At 37.4% G+C, this 17,791-nt stretch overlaps 1 protein-coding gene across 1 annotated transcript in view; it reads right to left on the reverse strand.

Annotated features, from left to right (window-relative positions):
• Positions 1 to 17,791, reverse strand: part of MNAT1 (MNAT CDK-activating kinase assembly factor 1) — a 209,651-nt gene that overhangs the window by 57,026 nt on the left and 134,834 nt on the right. Inside the window, exon 8 of the mRNA XM_006767648.2 lies at positions 10,772 to 10,893. Coding sequence (XP_006767711.1) covers positions 10,772 to 10,893 — 122 coding nt within the window. The remainder of the gene's footprint in view (positions 1 to 10,771; positions 10,894 to 17,791) is intronic.

Below are 17,791 nucleotides of genomic sequence, written 5' to 3' on the forward strand. Positions count from 1 at the left end.
AGTAAGCATCAATAAAAAATTTAGAATTTCTAATTATAAACCTGTGTTTTCTATCAAAATTACTTCTTGTGTGAATTTTGGGACACCCTTTAATAAGAGAGCATTTGCAGATGACATGATTATTTATATGAGTCTACAAAAGATTATTAGAACAAATGAATTTTGCAAGGTTGCAGGCTATAAGATCAATATGCAAAATTTAACTATCTCCTCATTCCAGAAATAAGCAATCATAAATAAAAATATTTTAAACCATTTAACAGTAACATTATATAAAATACTTAGGGATACATCTGATAAATTATATACAAAACCTGTACACTAAAACTATGCATTGCTGAAAGAAATTAAAGAAGACCTAAATAAATGGGAAAATATACCTTGTTCAAGAATCAGAAGACTCTTTAAAACAGAACCAATTCTTTCCAAATTGATCTATTGATTCAATAATCCCACTCAAAATGTTGGCAAATCTTAGGAAAGTCTGAGAAAGTGCCACAGCCAAAGAACTTAAAATTCTGAAAAATGAAAACTAATCTGTAGTTATAGAAAGCATATGAGTAGTTTTTTGGTGGAGGTCTGAGAGGTGTGAAGGAGAAATTAACAAGTGACACTAGCAAACTTTTGGAACTGATGATATGTTCATTACCTTGATTATGAAGATGTCATAATTGTATATACACATACATCAAACCATGCATTTGAAATATGTGCCATTTATTGTAAAACTATTTAAAAATAGAATAAAATTATTCTATATTGCCACAATTAAATTACCATGTAGGTAATTTAGATTATGAGATCTTAGTGACCTTATTTTTACTATAGCTTAAAACATGATTGTTTTATCATCCTATTTCAATTATTCTCTACAATGCTTAAAAACCACTAAGAATAATAAGCAAAAGAATGATTAAACCACATGAAGAATGATATAATAGTTAAATAAACCAAAACTATATCAATTCTGGGTGTTTTTTACTGCACTGCTCAAATTATTGCATCTTTTTTTTTGCATCATCTCTTTAAGAGGCTATGACAATATCTTGGGTGAATTTTCTCAAACTCAAAAATCAGTGAGCTACCAATATATTCTATATATTCTTAAGTGTACAATTCAATGATTTTTAGTAAATTTATGGAGTTGTGCAACCAATTTTAGAACATTTTCACCACCTCAAAACAGACCCCTGATGCCCACTGGCAATCACTCATGTGAATTTTTAAGGGCAGAAATGAAATACTATATTCTCATCCAGTCTGTCATTAAACAGGATGGATTCCACTCCACAAAAACATGAGACAAGAACTTGGACTAATTTTGCTAAAAGAACACATCAACATTTTTTTTTATTTTTTATGATGTTTTTGTATCATAATTTACTTGCTACAGTTTTTAAGTGTGTAAGTACTAAAGGCAGGTAGGTGGGCTGCTAGAGTGGGAATCCTCCACTGTTTGTGGAGTTCTTGGAGTGGGGCTGAAATAATTTTCAGAAGCCCTTAAGGCAGTGAGAGGTGATAGAAGATTTTATTGGCGTAGAGTTAAATCCCTTGGGTTGCAATGTCCCATTTTCCCCAAACCAGTCCTGAAAAAGGGACAGTTGGGAGTCTGGCAGAACCAGAAAGAGAGCCAGTGTCCAGAGTTTCCGTTCCATGTTGCAGCCGTTGTGGTTCAGATTAGGCCAGATTAAAGTCTATCAGTCCATGTGTGGAGCCCAACATGGCCATGCAGCATGTGGGCACGGGAGCATTTGAGCACATGTGCGCGCGCGCGTGTGTGTGTGTGTGTGTGTGAGAGAGAGAGAGAGAGAGAGAGAGAGAGAGAGAGAGAGAGAGAAACAGAGACCGAGACAGAGACAGAGACAGAGACAAAGAGCTCAATTCATTGTCTAGTAATTTAAATATGTTTTGAGCTTGCAATGGTCATGCCCATCCTGGCCAATTACTTGTTTCCAGGTGTGACTGGAGGGCAAATCAGTCTCCCAAGTCACTTAGACCTTACTTGGCATGCGTCTAAATTGCCTTTGTCTAGTCCCTTCCCCCATAAATCAATGGGGGACAGACTTGGAGTATTACATGTAGCTTTTTGGCAAAGCTGAATAAATGGCATGCCTATACTATTTGGTCTCCCCTTTCACCCTTCCTGTTAAATAATAACCAGATTATTGCAATGGTATGAGGTCCACATACACTGATATGACAGAGAAACACTGATCGGTTGCCTTCCAGAGGTGCCCTGACCAGGGATTGAACCCACAACCTAGGTATGTGCCCTCACTGGGAATGGAACCCACAACCTTTTGGTGTCCCAGACAACGCTCCAACCGAGCCTCCCAGCCAGGACAACTAGGAAATCCTATATAGTAAAAAATAAAAGGATAATATGAAAATTAACCGAATGGCAGAACAACCGGTCACTATGACATGCACTGACCACCAGGGGCAGGTGCTCAATGCAGGAGCTGCCCCCTGGTGGTCAGTGTGCTCCCACATGGGGAGCACCGGTCAGCCAGAAGCCAGGGTTATGCAGCGGCACTGTCCTGTGGGAGCCTCTCCTGCCTCCGTGGCAGTGCTAAGGGTATCTGACTGCCGGCTTAGGCCCACTCCCTATGGGAGGCTCTCAGACTGCAAGAGGGCTCCCCTGAAGGCTACCAGACTGTGAGAAGGCACAGGCTGGGTTGAGGGACTCCCCTGCCCCCAGTGCACAAATTTCGTGCACCGGACCTCTAGTAATCTTAATAATAAGGATGAGTTTGACAGTTTCATAAACATCTATTCACAATAAATTCCAGAAATTTTAATACTGTTCATGTCTTTGTTTCTTTAGGATTAATTCTAGCAGTTTTCAGATGTCCTCCAGTTGAAAGCTTTAAACACAAGCTTTCAAGAACTTAAGTGCTCCAAGAATTTAAGTTCTATTTCTTCACCTTTACAATCACTGGGCTATCACTGTTTACTTCAAATCTACTGCTTAGCCCTAGCTTAGTATTATAAGCCACTACCATCTTAACCAGGACTGCCGCAACTTTTCTTGTTTTCATCCCACCATCAATTCTCCTGTAACGATCTTTCTAAGTTAAATAATACACCTAAGTTCAAAATTCTCCTATGACTTCCCATCAAAGTAAAAATCCAAGTCTTGGCCACCATCTAAAAAACTGGACATGATTTAATTGGGCTCGGCCCGCCTCCTACATAAAAACCTGCTAACTCTCTGACCTCTTTTCCTACCATTACCCAATTCACTCTGCTTCTAACATTGGCCTGTTTTCTCTTCCTCACACACTCCCACCTCAGGGCCTTTGCACTTAACAGTTCCTTCTGACTGTCCTGGTGATATCACATGATTAGCTTCTTTGCTTAATTAATTTCGGTTCAAATATCATCCTACAAAAGATTCCACCACTACCTTTACAAAAATAGCACTCTACTGCAATCACTATATTTCCCTGTATACTGCTGTATTTGTCTTCAAAGTACTACTTAACAGATTCATTCATGTGTTTTTATTGTTGGTTTCACCCCAGAAGAATGTAAACTTAATGACAGTAGGTGTTTGTTTTCTCTGTTTTGGCTCACTGCTATTTTCTCAGCAGCTAGAAGAAAAAGAAACTGGCACAGGAAGTGCCTGATAATCATATGAATAACAAAAGTAAAGGAAGTGCTAAATACCAATTGTTTTCTCAATTAACATGAGGTAAATACTATGAGATTTCATTTTCCAATATATACTGAAATACAGGGGCTATTGAATTTTATAGTGATTTGGAAGGAATTGACCAAATTCCAGTAACAAACTGAACTTGCTGTTTTAGGGTCCTAAAAAATCTGAATTAAAACTATATTTCATGATAATAATTTGGTTTATTTGGTGCTGCTTTTCTTTCTGGGCTTAATTTTGGAAAATATATGTATTTTTAAATTAATATTGTGACTTAATACTCTTAAAGTCCTTACTACGAAAGACTATTCTGGAATCAGCAGCATAATTACATTTCCTTAGTGACTTTGTAATCTCGTGAGCATTTACTCTAGACTAAACAGCCTCATTCAGCTGCCCTGTGTCTGACTGTCGATGAAAGAAGCTTGTTTGACAACTGCTTCAAGCAGAAACATAATTTTTTCCATGATTGCATACAAAAGATGTAAAACTTACCAGACTACAGCCAAACTGAAACTTTAAGCAAGAAGTTCATGTTAGGTGTGTGAGTTGATTTCTAATTCAATGCCAAAAAAAAACCCAAAAAACAGATACTAAAGACATTCTGCTGTCATGGCCAGCAAAAAAGAGATAACTTAGTAATACCCTCATAATTAAAACAAAGTGTAATATATGTTATATATTATAAACACACACAAACTGCAATCATTTTTGTGATATTTGTATTTTTCCATGTTCGTTGATTTTTCTAAAACTAAGATCTAAACTTAATTGGACAGCATCAAAACAAAACAAGCATAAAACAAAGCAAACACCTTTTCTTCATTCTTAGGCAATCCATTATAATCAGTCAACAGGTAAAGACCTTGAACACAAAAAACAGAAATGTCTTCAATATGAGTAAACAAACAAACAAAAATAATCCTCACTTAACAGTCAACATGATAATGATGAAACACTCAAAGCATTCACACACACTCAAAATCAGAAAAAAATGGCGATTACCAGAATTATGCAACACCAGATCAAAAAGCTCTAGCCAAATGTAATAAAATATGAAACTGAACTTAGAGATAAAGCTTTTAAAAGAAAAAATTCATTTTTTCAGATGACTGACTTTCAAATAAAACTCCAGATATTCACCTAATAGAATAATCGAAATTATTAGAGCTCAGTAAAGCAGCTTGACACAAAATAAAAGTATATTTAAGCAAGAACCAGATAGAAAACATAATGAAAATTTTGTAACAACATTACAAGCAGCAGCTGGCGTCAGCGTGCCCCAAACCTATCCCAAGACCTGGCACTAGAACCAACCTGCCTTGCTTCATACCTGGGCTTCACCTGGGCACTTCCTAGCCAATACAAATAGCAGCCATCTACTGATCCTCTGTAGCTCCTTTCAGGTGGCCCCAGGCAGTGGCTGACTTTGCACTTTTGGGGAGACTCCAGAGCCAGTGCACCCAGTGGACGGCTTCAGACCATGCCAGATTACAACTCTACACATCCACAAGCGACACACTGAAGGGGCAGACTCAGTGAGCACCAAAGCCCCTCTGAAGAAAGTCCTGCTTCACAGGGGTGTTTCCTGCACAGTAGCTCTCCCACTGTAGTCACAGCTGGTCTTCACAGGTGCACACAGGGGCATACCTAGAGTGCCCAGCTCAGGTGACTAGGGAGGCTGAGCCACTGGGCCTTACAAGACACCCACTACACAAGGCCACTCTACCAATTCCAGAAGACATAGCAGCTCTACTTAATACATAGAAACAAATACAGGGAAGCAGCCAAAACGAGGAGACAAAGAAAATGTCACAAGTGTAAGAAATGGAAAAAAGCAAACTACTAGATACAGAGTTCAAAACAATGATTATTAGGTTGTTCAAGGATCTTAATGAGAGCTTCAAGGGACTTTGACTTTCAAAGATCTTAGTGAGAATTTCAAAGATCTGAAAAAGGACCAGCCAGAAATGAAGGATACACTAATTGAAATGAACAATAATTTACAGGGAATCAATAGTAGAGTAGAGGATGCTGAGAATCGAATCAGCAATTTGGAATATGAGGAAGCGAAAATATACCCAATCAGAAGAGCAAAAAAAAAAAAAAAAAAAGAATCCAAAAATATGAAGATAGTATAAGGAGGCCCTGGGACAACTTCAAGTGTACCAACATTTGCATCATGGGGGTGCCAGAAGAGAGACAGGAAGACATTGAAAACCTATTTGAAGAAATAATGACAGAAAAATTCCCCTTACCTGGTGAAAGAAATAGATATACAAGCCCAGGAAACACAGAGAACCCCAAACAACAGGAACCCAAAGAAGCCCACACCAAGTCACATCATAATTAAAATGCCAAGGGTTAAAGACAAAGAGAGAATCTTAAAAACAGCAAAGTTAAGCAAAGGGGGAGGAGGAGGTTGAGGAGGAAGAAGAGGAAGAGGAGGAGGAGGAGGGAAGAGGGGGAGGAGATAAAAAAATATGAACAACAAAATAGCAATAAATACACATCCATCAACAATTGAATCTAAAAATCAAAATACGTGAACAAGAAATTTAATGAACAAATAAACTGATGAATAAAATAGAATCAGAGACATGGAAACATGGAACAGACTGAGGAATCTGGGCAGGAAGGGGTGGGGGTGGGAAGAGATTAACCAAAGATCTTATATACATATATGCTTTACCCATAGACACAGATAATAGGGTGGTGGAGGCCTGGGGCGGGGTGAGAACCAGGTGGAGGGGAGCAATAGGGGAAGAATGAGGGACATTTGTAATACTTTCAAAAATAAAGATTTTTTAAAAAGATAACTGAAAAATATACATCCTGCTTAAAGATCATATTTTATCTTATAAAACAAGTTTTTTCTTATTTCTATAATATGCTCACAAATGAACAGCTCATGTTAAATAAAGCACATATCTATTTAAAATAATAGTGATAGCTGATTAAATAATTTTGAAATTGATGAATGAAGTTGATAAATGCTTATAACTTATATCAGTTAAGGAAATAATTCTTCTTTGGGTGGAAGGTAGTAAAATATTCACAAGAAAGCCAGTTGATGATTACAGAGACAGTCTCATGGTGCCAATGAATGAGACTTTACTAACCACTAAAGTCACAGTCTGGGGAATTTCAATTAGCAGTTAAGTTTTCCCAATGCTTGTTCCCACTGGCACAGAATTAATAAAACATGTTTACATATTGCCTTCAGCAAATCTAAAAAGTACTGCCAGTGCAATCTTAACTATAACTATATATTCATAATACCCTCCTGAATGAGAGATTCTCATTTAGTCTTCATCTACTGCTCAAGTTTAACTAACTTTAGAAAAGATCTCAGTAAAAACCACGTAAAACCTCATAGCAATATACTTTTGATTTCATCCTTTATCAAAGTTATACATGAGGACAAAAACATAGATTTTAGGAGGCATTCTCCTAAGACCTTATGTCACCCGCTCCCAAAATTATATAATTAAAATTATTTTGAAAGTGCTTGCATCCACGTTTTGCACCAACTAACGTGAAAGTACAAGTGTATTATTCTTAACTTCATGCCATAAAGATTTCAGAGCAGATATAAGAAAATGGAAATAAGGTAGTTAACTTATTTTCTATTTGCCTCTAAAGAAATTAAACTTGTTCCCTCTGTAGAATAACATAATATAAAATGGAATAGAAAAAGAAAGAGGATATAAGCTAGAGGGGGAGAACCAGCTGTAAAGGGATAACTGGGGCTTATTAGATACAATCTTCTAGCAAAGATGTGGACTAACTCTTGGGACAGGTATGTAACAATTACACCTTTAGTCAACTGAAGTTAATATTCCTTGTACCTTAAGAGCAGCACCTTTGAGGATACCAAATCATTCTCTGAAAAGTCACTTCATAGGGCAACTTCTCCAATCTCGCTCTAAATATTTCTGAAAATTATAGTATATAAATTATAGTATGCATTCTTAGATCTAGAATAATAGGAAAAAAAGTAAGAAAGCCTATGGCTTCAAATAATATTGCTTTTTAAAATCTAATCTGGCAAATTCTGCCTATTATTTGGAGTATTTAGATCAGCCGTGGGCAAACTACGGCCCGCGGGCCGAATCCGGCCCGTTTGAAATGATTAAAACTAAAAAAAAAAAAAAGACCGTACCCTTTTATGTAATGATGTTTACTTTGAATTTATATTAGTTCACACAAACACTCCATCCATGCTTTTGTTCCTGCCCTCCAGTCCAGTTTAAGAACCCATTGTGGCCCTCGAGTCAAAAAGTTTGCCCACCCCTGATTTAGATCCTGTGCTATCCAACATGATAGCCACAAGCCATGTGTTTATTTAAATCATACTGAATTCTAAACCCTGTCCAGCACAGCCACGGGTGAACCTGAGGAGGGGCGGTGAAGGATTAAAGAAGACAGACAAGAGAAAACAGTTGGGACCAGGTGGATCACTGTGCCTGGATGAGGAAACAGTGACACAGCCTGTAACCAGAGGTCCTCAAACTACGTCCGCGGGCCACATGCGGCCGCAGAAAACATTTATCCGGCCCGCTGGGTGTTTTTGCCCCCGCTGGCTGTCCTGCTTAGCAGCCAACTCGTCCCGGGCCCGCAGTGCGCATGTGTGGAATGTCTGAGGGACAGTGAACTGGCCCCGTTTAAAAAGTTTGAGGACCTCTGCGTAAGCTGAAGCTTTATTTTATAATCAGATCAGACAAAGCAACACAAGGACAAGATGTTTACAATGTTCTTGCGAATTTCAAATCTGCTTCTTTCCTGTTGTTGCCATTCTCTGAACTCTATCAAGCCTTGTTTTGGCAGCACTTGCTGCACCCCCAGCAGCCCACATCCCTCAGCTACCTAGGACTGCAGGGTCGGACAATTAGTATAAGGTCAAGCTTACATACATCCATAGCCTTTGGCCATAACCATGCTGAGAGGACAGAATATTTCCATCACTTCAGAAAGTTTTATTGGATGGTGTTTGTTCAAAACATTTGGATTTAATGTGATTACTGATATAATTAATATTAAATCTACCACCATACTATTTGTTTCCTAATTGTCCCATTTATTTTTTGCCCCCCCTTTCCTGCCCTCCATTTCATTAATGGAGTATTTCTATGATTTTATTTTTTTCTCTGATACTGAATTATTGACTATCCCACTTTGTTTTACATTTTCAGTAGTTGTTCTAGGGTTTATATTAAACATCTTTAACTTATTACAGTCTATCTCCAGATACTATTACATCACTTCACACATAGTATAAGAACATTTCAATAGCAAGAGTTTTTTTTACCCCTCTTCCTAAACTTTGTATGAATTGTTATCATACATTTGACTTGTGCATTGTCATTATGCAAGGCAATTTCTATTATCTTTCAAATGTAATTTTGATAACAAAATTATTGGAAAATCAGCTTGTAACAGAGGAGTACTATTTTAAATACTTATTTTCACATGCATAAAAGTAAAGATTTTAAGAGATAAGCTATCAATGTCTGTTTCACTTATAACTTTTTACATCATACAACCTTATATTGTCTGTCTCCTCAAGCTACAGTTTTAGCATTTAGGCCAATTTTTTGATGAATTTGTTATCTCAAACTCAAATGGCGTTTTAGATTTTGTTTCACATTCCCCTGGCTTCATCTGGGAGATCATAGGACATTAGGAGGACATAGAACTAAAGAAAACATAAGATCTACCAAGTTGCAAATAAGTAAATTATCTATCATTTTAATAGTAATTTGACCTTGGAGCCTCCGTGTTCATATACAAAATACCATGCATCATCTTCAAGACTTTGGTTTTGATTTTGAAGACCATATTGATTTTATCTATTTCATCTATCTTGTTTTTGCTGTTAGGATCTTTTTTTAGTTACTTGGTTTCATAGTAACAATTATTTTCTATTCACATTATAACTTTACATTATTTTGTTAGAAAACAACTAATTCTGGATCATCTTTTCATTCAATAATCTATGTTGAAACATCACAACAAAATAGGCTTGCTCCATCCAACAAAGTCTGTGCCTGTATACAAATACCTACCCGTACCCCTGAGAAAGACTGTGATCATCTCTAAACCTCACAAAAGACACAATCCAACATTCATTTTCAAAATGGATGCATATAACTTTTGAGCCACTGGCTAGCTCTACAATATATCTTTTCACAAAATATATTTTGTGGCTCATTTTTCATAATACCGTTTCATACAGCAGACAGTGGGTAAATCTACTCTTTTTCATGGTAAGGAGCTCAATTCTCTTATTTTTACTGGCTTACTACTAACTAAATTAAACCCCTCTTTCTAAAAAATATGCAGTGAGTTGAAAATGAACAGCTACTTTAGTAAGGCTGCCAAGGAAAGCCTTAAAAAGGAACTAATACAATCCAATTTCAATCTCAAAAAATATCTAACAAAATCATCAAAAAAATTTATTAACTTAGTATTAAGCACCATTCCTTTTTTTTTTTTATTTCAGAGAGGAAGGGAGAGGGAGAGAGAGACAGAAACATCAATGATGAGAGGGAATCATTGATCTGCTGCCTCCTGCATGCCCCACACTGGGGACTGAGCCCACAACCTGGGCATGTGCCCTCACCAAGAATCAAACTGTGACCTCCTGGTTCATAGGTAGATGCTCAAAAATTGAGCCACACCAGCCGGGCAAAGCATCATTTATAATAATAAAAGGGTAATATGCTAATTAGACCAGACATCCTTCCTGACAAAGCCAGAGCCGGAGGGAAGACAGCCCGGGTCCCAGGTGCCTACATGCAGCCTGGGGGAAGCCAGCCCGGGTCCTGGTGCCTGCCAGTGGCCAGAGGAGGAAAGCCCGGGTCCCGGGTGCAGGAGGGAAGCTGGTGCAGCCGGTGCTGGCAGCCAGGGGAAGGAAGGCCCACACTTGCACAAATTTAGGCCTACTCTTGCACAAATTTTCGTGCACCAGGCCTCTAGTTCTTTTTTTATAAAAGAGTATAAAATTCCATAAATTCAAATTTAATAACATTAAAGTGTCAGCTCAAAATGATAAAAACAAAGCACTAATCATCAGCTACTCAATGAGAAGTTCTTTGGGGCACTTACCCAAGTCTTCCTAGCATCTCAAACTCAGGAACTTGTGGTCCACATGTCTCTACTTGCAATGGCTGGTACTCATATAGAGCTTCTTCAAGCTTTTGAATAGGTGCTAATGAAATATGCTGACTCTGTTAGAAAAATGAAGGAAAGAATACCTCTTAATATTTTCATATTAATACTTAATTGAATCATTTTTAAAAATGGACTAACTTCCTTACATTAAAAATAGTACCCATTATGTCTGCTATTCCATGGGTACAATTCATTATATTACTGAAATCCACATCACATAATTAACAAATAGTCATTGCCATGTGATTTACATGAGCCAAGAATTCTATTTCTACAAAAGTAATGACAGTAGGACCTCAAACAGATAACTGTACACTCATGTTCATAGCAGCATTATTCAGAATAGCCCAAAGGTAGAAGCTACCCATGGAAGAGCAGAATTAATGAATACTATTGATAGATGAATTAATAAACAAAATGTGGTATATATACATAATGGAATATTATTCAGCCTTAAAAATTTTTTTGAAGCATGCTAGAACATGAATGAAGCTTGAAGACATGAGGCTAAGTAAAATAAGCCAGTGACAAAAGGACAAATATTGTATAATTCTGATTCTGTGGAATTTCTAATGTAGTAAAATTCATCGAGCTAGAAAGTAGAATGATGGTTGCCAGAGGCTAGGGGAAGCCAAGAGATGGGTGTTAGTCTTTAATGGGTGTAGAGTTTTAGTTGGAAAAGATAAAAAAAACTCTGGAGATAAACAATGGTGATGAATGCACAACAATGGGAATGCATGTAATGCTAAGAACTATATACTTAGAAATTATTAAAATTGTAAACTTTATATTATATATATTTTACCACAATTTTTAAACATGAGTTTTCAATATTCTGATTTACTCATTTATCTTACTGGAAAAATATACAGGAAACAGAAAAAAGTGAAATATCTGGAAAACTTCATTAACATTATTTTAACAATTTACCTTCATATGTTACACAGCCTTTTTAAATAAACACGAAACTGGCAAGCTAAATCTTATATAATTTCACAGTAATCCAATTTCTAAAAAAGTGAATCTATCTACAGTGCACTACACAGGTTAAAAAGAGGGCTGCCTGCAATCAGAGTACGTGCCCTGGCAGGGAACTGAACCATGACAACCTGGTTCATAGGATAACACTCAACCACTGAGCCACGCCGGCTGGGCTCCTGCCTATTTTTTAATTGGACTATTTGTTTGTTTGGTGGAGCACTGCCCTGTATACCAAAAGGTTGCAGGTTCAATTCCCAGTCAGGGCATATACCTAAGTTGCAGGTTAATCCCCAGTCTGAGCACAGACTAGAGGCAGCTGACTGATCTCTCTCTCTCTCTCTTTCTCCCTCCCTCTCTCTCTCGTTCTCTCTCCCTCCCTCTCTCCTTCCCTCTTCACCCCCCCCCACAAAAAAATCAATAAACATATCCTCAGGTGAGGATTAAAAAGTAAACATAAAAGAATTTATATCTAGAATATATACAAAGTAATGTTATAACTGAAGAAAAATTTTAAGTCCAAAAAAGTTTATCTAGTGGGGAAAAGATTTTAATAGACATTTTACCAAAGGAAATATACAAATGGCTAATGAGAACATGGAAAGATGCTCAATTCCAAAATGGTGGTGGAAGCTACACTGACACTTTCCCAGAACCAAACTGGAAATATAACTGAAATACAGAAAAACCACCCTGAAAAATCAACTGAAGACTAGCTGGAGAGAACCCTGATAACCAAGGACATAAAATGGAGACCACATAGAGACTGGTAAGAAGTGAGGAGGTGCAAAAGGGCTGGCTGGGCTACCACAGACAGTAGCTGAAGTTCTGGAGAGAGATCTCAGGTGTGGGGGGTTCCCACTGAGAACTAAGAAGGTGCCTGCATTTGCAGCTGTCTCTCGCTGGCAGACAGCGGCCTTGCTGCTTTTCACAGCCATATGTTATGTAGGCACCTTTCTCAGTTCTGGTGCTCTGGGCTTGGGGACCCAGCTTGGGGTTTAGACACCGGAGTTCTCAGTGGGAACCCCTCCACAGCTGAGATATCTCTCTGGGACTTCAGCTGCTGCCTGTGGTAGCCCAGACAGCCTTTTCATGCTTCTGCCCTTCCTACCAGTCTCTAGAGGTCTCCACTTTCTGTCCTTGGTTATCACTGTTCTCTCCAGGTAGTCCTCAGTTGATTTTTCAGGGTGTTTCTTCTGTATTTTTGTTGTATTTCCAGTTTGGCCCTAGGAGAGTGTCAATATTGCTTCTACTTACTCTGCCACCATTTTGAAAGCCAGTATTTCTTGTCTTTTAAAATATGGTGCCCAATAGTTAAATTACCAACTTTCCCAAAAAATTTTACTTCTCAAAGAAAACAAGCTTTTCCAGAATTCAAGGTTTCATCCTGAATACACTAAAAACAGCAGTAAATGTTTCTAGCTCTTCAATAATGATCAGTTCCGCCGAAACCGGTTTGGCTCAGTGGATGGAGCGTCGGCCTGCGGACTGAAGGGTCCCGGGTTCGAGTCCGGTCAGGGGCATGTGCCTGGGTTGCGCGCACTTCCCCAGTGGGGGATGTGCGGGAGGCAGCTGATCGATGTTTCTCTCTCATCGATGTTTCTAACTCTCTATCTCTATCTCTCTCCTTTCCTCTCTGTAAAAAATCAATAAAATATATTTTAAAAAAATAAATAAATAATTATCAGTTCCATTCAAATATGTAAGTTATACTTTAAAACATCAAAGGATAATTTATATAACCACTTAGTTGGGCTTAAGCTTATTGTTAAATAAATTAAAAGTCAAATAGCCTAAAAGAGTTGTACTCTCACTTGCCCAAGCCAAGTCTCCAAAACTATTTCTATCAATTGTCCCTAATGTCATCAAAATCTTTTGATTGCACTGAAGTTACTTTAAGGCTTTATTAAATAAATGTATTTGCAATCCCATCTCTACAACATATACCATTTAGTCTTCAAATTATCACAGACAAAAAATAACCTCTTTAATAATACATCCACTTGCCAAGCCGGTATGGCTCAGTAGTTGAGTGTCAACCCACAAACCAGGAGGTCACAGTTTCATTCCCAGTCAGGGCACATGCCAGGGTTGCAGGCTTGATCCCCAGTAGGGGGCATGCAGGAAGCAGCCGATCAATGATTCTCTCCCATCATTAATGTTTCTATCTCTCCCTCTCCCTTCCTCTCTCAGAAATCAATAAAAACATTTAAAATAATAATAGTAATAGTAGTAATAATAATACATCAATTCTGTTTTGCAATTCTTATTGTTACAGCAATATAAACTATTTCTTGAGAAAAAAGCTTCAAAAATGAAATGTAACATATTTAGAAACTTAAAATGTTAGAGGAAAATAAGGAAGTAACATATATTTTAAAAGATTAATATCATTAAAGCATCTCAAATATAATTACAACCTAACCCTGCATGCTTAAGAAAAGATTTCTATAAATTCCTTTGCATTGGAGTAGAACTATTATGGCTCATATGGAAACTAAATGCAACAATATCTTTGTGGACACATACAACTGACTTTCAAAAGGCCAAGTGTTTGCCTGGCTGATGTGGCTGAATCGTTGAACAATGGCCCGTACGCCAAGAGGTCACCAGTTTGATTCCCAGTTGGGGCACATGTCCGAGTTGCGGGCTCAATCCCCAATAGGGACCATGCAAGAGGTGGCCAGTCGATAATTATCTCATCAAGGTTTCTATCTTTCTCTCCCTCTCCCTTCCTCTCTCTCTAAAATCAATAAAAATATTTTAATGGAATAAGATCTGTACATTAAAAAGAAAAAAAGCCAAGCATCTCAAACTATATAGGTGAACATGAAATAAAAAGCCATAGCATTTTCTCCTGCTTTTATGTGTTGTGACTATTATTGCATTCATACAGATTTATCTCCCCCCATGGAATAAGATCTGTACATTAAAAAGAAAAAAAGCCAAGCATCTCAAACTATATAGGTGAACATGAAATAAAAAGTCATAGCATTTTCTCCTGCTTTTATGTGTTGTGACTATTATTGCATTCATACAGATTTATCTCCCCCCCAAATGCAAAAATAAAGACAAAAAGGAATTAGTTAATTATCTGTGCCTCAGATAGTTCTACACCTAAAACATTCAAAAGAGATCCAAATGTTACCCAGAAAGGTCCTAAATGATGTGACTGACTCAAGTTCAACATAGCTGTAGTAGTAAAATCACATCTTACACAAAGAGTAGGTTCTAGTTAGAGTAAGGCAAAAACTGTTCAAAATAACCCCTCAAAAATCCTTAACATAGTCCATGAAGTATACTTTACATTGTTCTGTGTAATATCTTTGTATAAATCCAATTCAGACAGGTTTTCCTCTAGCATTGGAATAGATTACTGTTCTGTGGAAAACCAGATAAAGTAGTTGGCTTCCTTTTGGCAACCATGTTGTTTTGAAAACACTTTACTAGGGGAAGAGAAGAATTCTTTGCTATTTTTTCTCCCTAGTTTGGTGTTTTTTTCAACTTTAGTTGAATTCAAATAAGTTAAATGTACAAATGATACGAGTCTGCTGAACATGACAGGTATTTGAATGTTCATTCAATTAAATTTATAAAGAAAAAATGACATTTGAGATGGGCTATAAAGACTGAATGGGGCTGAAATGTGGGGGGGAGAAGGGGAGAATAGCATTTGCAGTGAAGGGACTTTCAATACCAAGAGTAACTTTAGCATAGTAGTGAAAATAGGAACCAGAATATCAATGATAGAAGAAATAAGAAACACTGAGTGAACTTGACTACTGTTTTCATCAAGTCATAAGGCAAAATGAAAATAGGGAGATGGCATTTTTAAGAAAAGGTAGAGTCCAAAGAAGAGATTGTGTTTATTTTGTTTGTTTTTGTTGTTCTAGGTTTTATTCTTCCCTGGGCACTGATAAATGAGGCAGTGTTGAAAATAAGTTATTATTTTTACATTCTTTCTCTGATGCTTGTCTTGCTACTGAACCACCATTTGTTGCCAAGAGGACAGAATGTCCAGCAAATCGTATCTGTTTCTATAAAAAGATCAGAAAAGAAAACATCAAGGAGTCTATTTGGTGAGACAAAACCTGTCTCCTTAAAAGAGTCTACATTAATTTTAAGAAAAACAGTACTTGCCAAAATTTTAAAAACAACTTTTCAGGCATATTGCATTTAAGCTTATTTTTAGTAATTACAAAAAATAGCTTCCAAGAAAGAATTCTTATCTTGGCACTTTAAGTGAACTTTTCTCTAACCAACAGCAATGACAACTTATACATAAATCTAAATTTCTAAATGTGATAAAATATGAAAATTACTTTATATAAAATTCTCTAAAAGTATTATTATATAAATAAAACAAAAAACAGCATATCATAAAATTAGTAATCTTCTGAAGCAAAAATATTTTTCAGTGAAAAGTTAGCAAAAAGCTTAGATCTAAACTCTGTACCTACTACAGTGCCTATGAATGTTTGTTCCATAAATGAACAAATGTTTTGTAAGGATACAACAGTATCCAACTCTCTCCAATCCCCTACTCCAGGCTATACCCCCAAAGAACTACATAACAAATCTCCTGATTCTATTTGAGGTCAATTAACTACAGATTGGGTCATTATTGTGCCATTCCCATTGTAGAAAATAAGTAGACAACTAAGCCAAGCTGCAACTGACTTTATTCTTCTTCTGTCTTAAAAGGACACAGCAAATATTATAAACTAGAGGCCTGGTGCACAAAATTCGTGCACGGGGAGGGGGGGGATTGTCCCTCACCCCAGCCTGTGCCCTCTCACGGTCTGGGAGCCCTCAGGGGCTGTCTGACTGGTGGGGAGCGGGTCTAAGCCAGCAGTCAGACATCCTTAGCACTGCTGTGCAAGCGGAAGAGGTTCCCACGACCACCGCTGCGCTCACCAGCCAAGATCCCGGCTTCTGCTTGAGCAGTGCTCCCCCTGTGGGAGAACACTGACCACCAGGGAACAGTTCCTGCGTTGAGTGTTTGTCCCCTGGTGGTCAGTTTGCAACATAGCGACCAGTCATTCTGCCATTCGGTCTATTTGCATATTGGCCTTTTATTATATAGGACTAGAGGCCCAATACATGAAATTCGTGCAAGAGTAGGCCTTCGCAGCTGCAGCAGCTGCCTTGATCCCTTCCTCACATCTGCAGCTGCAGCCCCGGTTTCATCCCAGAAGGATGTCCGGAAGGACATCGGTCTAATTAGCATAATACACTTTCATTATTATAGATACCCTAACCATTCTAAACTGCCTTCCACACACATCACCACCACTGCTGCCGCCGCCTTCACAAAACCACCTTGTAATTAAATCTGGACTGTAACTGCAGAATAGAATAGTGAGGATTCCCTGATTCTCTTTCACTTGCAATTTCACATAAATTATCACGCACATATGGAATGTAATTATTAGCAGTGGAATTCCATGGAAAGAACACAGAAATAATTATTGAATATTTACTATATGCCATGGTAGGCACTATATATACATTACAGATAATTATTATTTTGCCTGTTTTATAGGAAAAGAAAGTGAAGTTTATCAAGGCCAAATAATCTACCCAGGTTTTAAACCCTATACTGCCAGAATGCACCAAACACTTTTCTATAACAGGAGTACAGTATGAAAAATCATTTATCTAACATTCAGTAGATACTAGGCACTGTGAAGGTATGATAGAAAGGATATGCCACCACAAGAACTGATTCTATTTTCAAGCTTTTAACAATATATATTTGTATTTATTAGAAAGTGTTCATTTTAAAATATTAGCATATGAGTGCTTTTTCAATTACTATAGAAGTACTAGTTCATTAAAACATATAACATTTTTTAGAAAATATTCACACTTGATTTTTTCATAATAGATTTGGTGCAAATTTCACCTGTACTGAGATATGTGCTTCATCTTTTTTTTTAATCCTGTTTCACTGATTTTATAGAGAGGTAGGGA

Source organism: Myotis davidii, unplaced genomic scaffold, assembly GCF_000327345.1.
Source record: "Myotis davidii unplaced genomic scaffold, ASM32734v1 scaffold281, whole genome shotgun sequence".
In the NCBI taxonomy this organism is placed as follows: domain Eukaryota; kingdom Metazoa; phylum Chordata; class Mammalia; order Chiroptera; family Vespertilionidae; genus Myotis; species Myotis davidii.